The sequence below is a fragment of the Vulpes vulpes genome, chromosome 11, assembly GCF_048418805.1.
Source record: "Vulpes vulpes isolate BD-2025 chromosome 11, VulVul3, whole genome shotgun sequence".
NCBI classification, from domain to species: domain Eukaryota; kingdom Metazoa; phylum Chordata; class Mammalia; order Carnivora; family Canidae; genus Vulpes; species Vulpes vulpes.
Genome location: NC_132790.1, coordinates 42,362,453 through 42,371,692, shown reverse-complemented (window position 1 = coordinate 42,371,692; position 9,240 = coordinate 42,362,453). Strand labels below are relative to the sequence as shown.

General features: G+C 49.1%; 1 protein-coding gene across 1 annotated transcript; it reads right to left on the bottom strand.

Moving 5' to 3' along the window:
- Positions 1–202: 202 nt before the first annotated feature.
- MTNR1B (melatonin receptor 1B) lies at positions 203–3,139 on the bottom strand. Its single transcript, XM_025993320.1, is given in 3 exon segments — positions 203–975; positions 978–1,073; positions 2,980–3,139. Coding segments are annotated over 3 exon segments (1,029 nt in total).
- Positions 3,140–9,240: the final 6,101 nt, after the last annotated feature.

The following is a 9,240-nucleotide window of genomic DNA, read 5'->3' as shown; positions in this document are numbered from 1 at the left end:
GACTCAGTACCTGTAGGCATCCCCTGGCCAGCCTGAACCAACGATGCCAACGGGCTTCCTTTCCACAGGATGAAGTTCCACAAGCTCCCTGCTGACTGTCATGTGAACAGAACAGCGTAGCCAAGGGGGCTGCCTCATCTCACCCATGCAGCAGATCCCCTCCTACCATTTCATGAATCTGGTGCCCAGCTGGTGATGCAGACTAGAGACCGTCTACCTTGACAAGGTTCTGGGCATTAACAACAGGCAGAGCTTGGTTCTGAGGCCCTGTGGCCCGGCTGCCTTTGGAAGCCTCCCGAAAGCAATGCCGAGGGTTCCAGAGGGCCGAGGCAATCTTCTTGTATTCCCTGCGGAAGTTCTGGTTCAGGAGCCCATAGACTATGGCATTAAGGCAGCTGTTAAAATAAGCCAGGAAGTAGCTAGTGACAAAAAGTCCCTCTGGAACCTGGGGAGCTATTTCTTCTGGGTTGATGGCCACAGCGAGGCCAATGCAGTTCAGTGGGGCCCAGCAGATAGCGAAGATTACGAACACCACGAACATGGTTAGAAAGCTCTGGATGTTGCTGGGCCTCAGGTGCAGCTTGGGCTCTGACTTGACCTTCTTGCGGGCCTGGAGCACCAGCAGCCAGATGTGCAGGTAACAGAAGGACACGACGGTGATGGGGAGGAGGAAGTGAATGACTACCACTGCCATTGTGTACTGGGCGCTGGCCGTCTAGATGAAGGTGCAGGAGTAGATGCACGGGTCGTACTCCAGGGACCCCATGAAAAAGTTGGGCAACACGGCTGCCAGGGTAAGGAGTCAGATGAGGCAGATGTAGAGGGAAGTGTGCCAGCGCCGACAGATCTGGTGGTAGGCCACGCTGGGGCAGATGTAGCAGTAGTGGTTAATGGCAATGGCAGTGAGGTTGAAGACAGAGCCAATGACACTCAGGCCCATCACGAAGTCACTGGCCTTGCAGTGCACCTCCCCAAGGCCCAGCCATCGTGGAAGATGGCCACGAGGGTTAGTGGGTACGGGTACAAGGCCACCATGAGGTCAGCCAATGCCAGACTCACCAAGAACAAATTACCTAGAGCAGATAATAGGGAGCAAAAGTCAGCAAGAGACCCCACAATTTCAAGTCTGTAGACTCTCCCACCCGTTATCCAGTTACCTTTACCCAGCTACTTAAATGTAACTATGGTACTGTTAGCACTGGGGTTGGAGACCTAGGGGCTTTCAGAGACATGGAGTTCCAGGTGTATCTCAGGCTACTGGCTCTGTGACTCAGGCGCTCCAATGCTCCAAGCCTCACTCTTCTCATTTGTAGAATGGGAATAATGATTCCTACTTTATACCATAGCTGTGAGAATCAAATAATGGTGCAAAGTCCTTGGGGACACAAGCAGGCGTTCATAAGTGATAACTGTTTTCACAATAGGCAGATACTCCGAGCCTTTGAATCATTTAAGCCCCAGCAAAGATTCTAAGGGAATCAGGAAAGTGGATTCACTAGCACCCATCTTTGTCCATAATCCCACTGTCCTTCAAATCTCTCTTGCCAGTCTCCTTTTGTGCCTTCTCCCCCACTGGTCAGCAGGCTACTTCTAAGTGTCTTTGATTCAATTTTCTAAATGTGAATTTCATTTTGCAGGTGGGATAGAAGAAAGGTTTCACAGTAGGAACCAAGTGTTCTGTAATTCCCCTGTCTGTCTGGTCGGGGCCTACACTCACAGCCATGCTGCCATGACGCCACGTTGCTGTGCCACCATGTTGTCAGACACCTGGCCTGGTGGCATACTGTCCAGTCCTGAGGAGTCTCACAGCCTCCAGTGGCCTCCCTGCTTTGCCTGCTTTGCTTTGCACATTCTCCAGCTTTTTGAATTGCCTCCCTCCTCTGAATGGAGTGTTCTTTAGCCAGAGAGAGCCTCTGGAAACCACACCATCCATTGATCAATATGCTTTAGGCATGTTTGGGGCAAGAATTCTAGGGAAGAGACAGGGCTAAATCCAAAAGAACATATTTCTATTTCTAAAGCATTTGGATTCTAGAACAAACACTGACTCATGAATAAAACACCAAGAATCTGAAGGCATGGCTAAAATCAAGCTCAGAGCACGAGAAGCTCTGTCCCTGATGCTATTCATTTCATTCACCAAGTGTAACTGTTTGAGCTCCTACTACATGCTCTGAGCATCAGGCAGATGGAAAGGCTCCCAGAGATGCAGCCATCAGAGAGGCTAGGCCGTGGTCTGGCTTTAAGGGGGTACAGAAGAAGGGAGGCTCAGAGCCACCAGGCTGGGGGGGGGACCCCTGAGCCAGATGTTCAGGTGAGGTAGACTCCACAATAACAGTTATAAGCCTACAAGGTAGAGGAAGGGCTGCTCCCAGCCGTCCCCTGTTCCCACACATGTTCATTCACCACGTCTCAAAGAAGATTCCACAGGATGTGCTCCGGCGTGGGGGTGGGAACACGGAGGATCCACAGGCAGCCTTCCTGAAGGGCCCGTTTCAGCCTCAGAGGCTTGCAGTCGACCTCGCTCAGAACCAAGAGAAAAGAAGTCTGTCAGCCTCCTGGGACTTGTCAGGGTCTACCTACTCCTGCAGCAGAGCTCGGTGGGGGCCCGAGCGGACCGGATGGAACAGGAAGGACACCGTTGGACAGTTAGAGTACTAACAAGGTGGTGAGCTTACCTGTCTCGAGAGGCAGGCTGTGAAGCAGTCCTGTCTCAGGTTCAACTGCCAGCTTCCTTCCCGCTCACCGATTTTAGGGATCTATCTACTCGGTGGGGGTAAAGAAGCCCCCTCCCATTCTTTCCGCTTGGTACAGCCAGGCAAGAAAGGCACATCTGAGGGCCTGCTCGAGGTGTGGAGGGGGCCTCTGGCTTTTCCGTTTACTTCCCAGTTCTATTTGCTACCTCCACTGGTGGCTGTCAGCCTCTGACTCTTCTACTCAGACCCCACCAGGGCTCAAGGTGGTGACGTATTTCCTCACTTGAAGTTCCCGTTCTCAGCTGGATCAGGAGCTCCTGTCTCTTCCCAGAATTTTCAGTGGCTTTCTGACATTTGGAAGTGGTGCTGGAAGCTGGAATGACCCGGGTAGTCTCAGTTCTGCCACTCTGAAGTTGGGCACGTTTCTGAACTTCTTCCTCCATGACTGTTCTTTGATCAGTCCCCTCCTTTTCTTTGGGGGCCCTCTTTCCTTTTCCTTACACGCATTCCACTTGGTTATTTCTGTGAGGAAAATCACTTCTCCCCAACATAGGAAGATGGGTTTCTGTGAGTAAGGGAGAAGCAGGGCTAGGTAGGGGGCCATGGAATCAGGCTAGTAAAAAAAAAACTCCCAAAATGTGGAAATGAAAGGAAACCAGGGATAAATCAACCAGGCCATCCTGTTCCAGGTGTCAGAGGTGGGGTCTTGTTATAACAGCTACTTGTGACCAACAAAGAATTACCGGACCCTAAAAAGGAAGTAAGCCATTGAAGGTGTCATCACTAGTCCTTCCTCAATGGTGATATCAATAGAGATATTAAAAGGATTTAGGTTCCCTGGTTGGCTTTCAGTAAAAGACCAACTCTATAAGCCCCCCATGGCAACCTGTCCGGATCCCTCTCACTCCTGAGAGCTTTTTCTGTATCCTCGCTTCATAAATGTCTATTGCTTTACTCACCTTCCTTTGTCTGAGAGATTCATTCTTCAACTCTGAGAGGCAAGAACCAAGCTCCCTGCGTCATCTACAAGGCCTCTGGGCTCCTGGTTGAGCAGCAAACAGGCTTTTAGCACTTGCAAGCACGTGCAGAGAGAGTCAAGGGCTGCTGGGAGCCGGTGCCAACTCAGCCAGCTGTTTCCCCCGAAAGCCAGTCAAGCTCCGCTGTGTTAATGTGGCTCATCCCCTAATCATGCCCCAGAGGCTGGCAAACAGCTTGTAAATAGTGGGAAGAACACATTCAACTCCGCGTAGAGAGTGATTCAATTACTCTCCCCTATTACTCCGGCTGTTCCTAAAAGGCTGAAATCAACCAGTTCCTGCTGTAGGTTCATCTGCCCAGACATCGTACTGTCTCCCAGATTTCTTGTCACCATTCCAAATTAGGCAAATAAAATTCTTGTTCTGTCCCCCATCTGCAAGAAGCCAGGTCCTATCTGGATGGTAGTCAAGGGAGATCTTGTTCTCTATCCATCTCTCCCCCAGACAGGTGAGAAATCCATCAGGAGGCGCACAACCCTGCTCATCCTCCTATGCACACGCTTGTGATGAATATTCATGTCACAAGTCCTGGCGTGACTTATTTCCATCTGCCTCCACCAGACAGGGTGGATTAGTGGAGACAGCCTTCAACAACAGGCCTTTGTTCACTAATATGGAATTCCCTCTTAACATTCATACACAGAGCACATCTCTCTCCCCACATGCAACCACCAAAATCCCCCCCCTCCCTCCTCACTTCCTCTTTCTTTTTTTCCAGGACATCTATTTCTTAACAAGGATCTGGTAACCCTGGGGGGTGTAAGGGGTGTAGGGGGACGGGGACCCAGCAAGCCTTGAGTTATCTAGTCTTCATCTGATAGAATTCCAGAAGGTAAAGCCGCCTCCATCCTTGCCCCTCCTCCCTGTGCCCTACCCTACAGGCCCAGAAAAAGAGTTTATAGAATGTAAATTGTCCTTGGTCACTGAGCTAAAAGCCAGTGTAGAAATAGTCATGGAGTCATTTTCTCTACAAATATTTCTGAGTATCTACTAGGTACTAGCTCTGCCTTTGCCAGAGCCGAGGGAGGCATGGGGGGCAGGAGAGACACACTCCCTCTCCTTCCAAAGCTGGAGGTCTCACAGGAGTCAATTAAACCAATAAAAACAAGACTTGCAAAGGTTACAACAAGGAATTCAACAGACACCCTCCAGTGTGCCGGGGGGGGGGGGGGGGGGGGGGGGGGGGGGGGGCTGGGATAAGGGAACAGTGAGGAAGACCTAGGATGGCGTCAGAATGGAGACAGTGGCAGGAGATGGGGCTGGCCAGGCAGGAGAGTTCATCAAGGGGCTGTACAAAACCCTCCTGGCCAGCAGCCTGCTCCTTCCTAGAATGGCTGTTTTCCTCCAAAGGGATTTGGATGGGATGAGCCAAGGAAATAACTATTTATCCCCAAATGAAAGTGGAATACCTTCATTAGTTACCTTCTGGGGGAAAGCATTTGAAATCACTGAGCAGATCATTTGTTAAAAACTTGATTGCCTTACAAATAAATACTAAAACAGGGATCCCTGGGTGGCTTGGAGGTTTGGCGCCTCCCTTGGGCCCAGGACGTGATCCTGGGGTCCCAGGTGGAGTCCTGTATTATGCTCCCTGCAGGGAGCCTGCTTCTCCCTCTGTCTAGGTCTCTGCCTCTCTCTCTGTCTCTCATGAATAAATAAATAAAATCTTTGAAAAAAAGACAATCTTAGAGAATGTGAATGAATCATATAAGGGCCAAGCTGAAATATAACTTTGCTTTAACTGAAAATGAAAAGGCCTGCTAAGCAAGCTAACTGTGTAAAAAACACGATGGGAGTATTTCAACCACTTAAAAGAAGAGAATGTATTTAAAAGCATAAGCATCTATTTTTCTTAAAACTGAGATACCTATTACAAATTATCCTTCCATAATCATCAACAGAGATCATTTTGAGACTCTTACAATATCATTTTATTATTTCAATTACACTTTATACTAACAACAAAACCATAATTGGTATAGCACCTTTAAAGTTTATAATGTGCCCTTTACATAAATTGACTGAATTTTTTCTCACAAGTACCCTATAGGGTGAATCCCATGTTTCCATTTCAAGAGACTGACACTCAGTTTACGTGAATTGCCTACGGCCATAACAGAGAAAGAGAAAGAAGAGAGACAGGAGGAAATCAGGGAAAAGAAATGTCAAGGGCAAAGGTGCAGAGTTTCTTAGTCATCCACCAAAGTGAGAAACAACAGGAAAGTGCACCATTTAACCTGGCAGTTAGGAGGTCACGAGTGGTATTAGCAAGGGCATGGTTCTGTCCAGCTGGAGGATAAGCTTGTGTACAGAAGCTTGCTCTCCCCATCGGCTTTTCCCCATCGGCTTTGACTTCAAGAGAAGGAAAGAAATGGAATGGGACTTGCAAACGGATATCCCTTTGATGGAGAGGTTGTACAGTCTTTTTTCTTTTTCTTTTCTCTTCCTCTCTTCTCAATGGGAGAGACTTTTATCTGGCATGCAAGAAGCACATAGTAATATTAGCTGTTGTTTATTACTGCTGCTTTTATATTATTTGTTGTGTAGAAAAAATGAGAAAGAGACTGAATGTTGGACTCCAATTCCCCAGGAGGTAAGATAGGAGAAGTCACAGTGCTGGGAGGACAATGAAGAAGGCAGGATGTTGCCCTAGGGTGAAAACCCCCCAAGTGCCGAGGACTCTGCTTCTCAACTCCTTAAATTCTACTCTTTCCACAATAAGTATTTTAAATTGTAAGACCTTAGAGTAGCACTGGTATCTTCAGAGTTTTGATATATCATGCTAAATACAGACCCCCAATTTCTGAGTGAAAAAGGCAACCTAACAGGAAAGTCTTCACGGCCCTGGGCTACTGAGAACTACGTGGGAGGAATTAAAGAGGATTATGAGCTTTCCTGATTGTTCAGCTAAAGACATAATTATGGGATTTAAAACATGCTCATCTTTGCTTGGTGAGGAGATAAAGTATTCCGAGTAGAAGCCTGAAGTTGGAGAGCTTGAGCCACATCAGCAACGGAGTCCAAGTTAGCCCTGTTTGGTCTTTAGCTGATAACAAGCGCTCCAAACCCCCACAGGCTGAGCGGGTCAAAAGACACCTGTCACCAAGTGGCGTCTTCCCGAGCGGTAGGATAAAACTTGGATGAAGTGGGTACCATCTTACCCCATCACGCCTGGAGCACAGGGACTGTGGATCTAGTAAGTATTTCCTCCAAGCCTTCCAAGAGCCTTTGTCCAGAGCTGGTCTATTTATTCATCCCTTACACCCCCAGTCAACAAGTTGGGGGAGGAGGTGGACTCTGTGCCAATCTGACCTGAGACGCTGAACACCTGCTGGGCTGAAAACTCTCATCGGGAAGCCTGCAATGCAGTCACTGTTTCCAGGCAAAAGGTGCAGAGTGAGCATCCCTGGGTACCTGAAGAACTGGGCAGACTATGGCCGAGGACCTGTGTGTCCAGCAACCAAATCCTCCACATTTTCTTGGGAAATCCCAATGTCAAGTGTTTCACATCCTTTCTCTTACGGATCACCCAACTGTCTTAGCAGTGGCTTCACACCCACTAACTCACAGCACCTCCCCCATAGCCTCTTTAACTCAGATGCAGCACAAGAATCCATCATCAGACTCAGGCTCCTGAGCATTGCCTGGGAAATCAGCCCCTGAGCCCACAGGCCAGGAGCACCTGATGCTGTTGGGCTTTCCCCTCTGCTAACAGAGATTCATTTTTTTTAATGATTTGTCCATTTATTTTTGAGAGACACAGAGAGAGAGAGAGAGGCAGAGACACAGGCAGAGGGGGAAGCAGGCTTACTGTAGGGAGCCCGACGTGGGACTCATCCTGGGTCTCCAGGATCATGCCCTGGGCTGAAGGCGGCGCCAAACTGCTAAGCCACCGGGGACGCCCTAACAGAGATTAATTTGATCGATCTTACAGTAAGGACATGTTTCTCTCAGCTCTCTTCTGTGTGGCCAACTGTCTGGATGGCGAAGGTAATGGCAGGGGGCTCACCTACATGCAGCTCAAAGGTGGCACTCTCAGACCAGACCGGCAAGGGCCAAACTCCCAGAGGAGGCACAGAGACACAATCCGGGAGAGGCCTGGCATAGCTGGAGACTGCTGGCCACACAGGAGCAAGTGGGGCAGGCCTCTCTGTGCAGAGGATCCAGTCAGCTTTCAAGGAGAAGAGTGAGGTGTACTGCAGGCTTTGGGTGCTGGAAGCAGTTCAGTTCCTCAAGAACCCTGTGGATGGGGGCACTTGGGTGGCTCAGTGGTTGAGTGTCTGCCTTTGGCTCAGGGTGTGATCTGGAGTCCTGAGATCCAGTCCCACAGCAAGCTCCCTGCATGGAGGCTGCTTCTCCCTCTGCCTAGGTCTCTGCCTCTCTCTGTGTGTCTCTCATGAATAAATAAATAAAATCTTTTGAAGAAGAAGAAGAAGAAGAAGCCGCTGCCTGCGGATGGCAGAGGCAGTGCCGGCATCTGTAAGTGAGTCTGCCCCACCCCACGATGTAACATTTATTCCTTCTGCCCCACTGCTTTCCTGCTTTCTTGATCAATTTGTCGCAACAGATTGGTATTTATTTCTTAATGTGAACTTGGCTCTGTGGACAGAAATGGAATAGAAGTCTCAGCTTTGGACAGATTCGCAGTCCCATAAGGAGAGAGATAAATGAACAATAGCACAGTGAGGTGGGTGCTGCCCGGGGAGGGTGCGTGGAAGCCCCAGGAGGGAGATGGTCCCCACGCCCTATTTGGTCTTAATGAGCAAGGTCAACAACCACATGGGGGAGTTGCGGAAGGGGTCTGAAGGAGATGTTCACTGGCAGAAAAGAGGCAAGATGAGGCAGTGTATAGGAGTCCAATCCGGACTGTGTGTGTGTGGCAGTTGGTCAAAAGCAGGATAAGAGGAGGGAGACAAGGTTGTCCTGTTAGGCGGGTGAGTTAGCTGGAGAAGGGCTATGTGAGTAGAGCTCTGGAGTCTGATGATGCTCTACAGACAGCAGTCACTGATGGCAGTGACCCCCACCAGTGGGAACACCCATGGGAGGAGGGAGCAGGGACACCTCTCTGGACACTATGGACATAGTTCATTCAAGATATGGTGAGCATGTAAAGGGAGGCAGTGCGAGTAAGGAGAGCAGGAAAGGGGAATATTGGGAGATACTATAAGGCAAAAGTCACAGGGACTTGGGGAATGAAGGAAGCAGGAATGATACCCAGGGATCAGGCTTCTGGGAGAGGAGGAGAAGGAGATCCAAAAACTGGAGCATCAGGTCAGCCAAAGGAATGAAAGTTTCCAAGGAGGGAGTGAGCCTGAAGATCACACACTGCATAGAGGGGCATTTTGGATGCCAGGCTCCAGAACTACCCCCCACTTCACCTCATGCTAGCACAGCTCTCTCTCTCTCTCTCAAATAAATAAATAAAATCTTAAAAAATATATATAAAATCAAGGTACGATTTTTTTTTAACACTGGAAGCCCTTGTGTATGTGTGTGCCTGTGTGTAT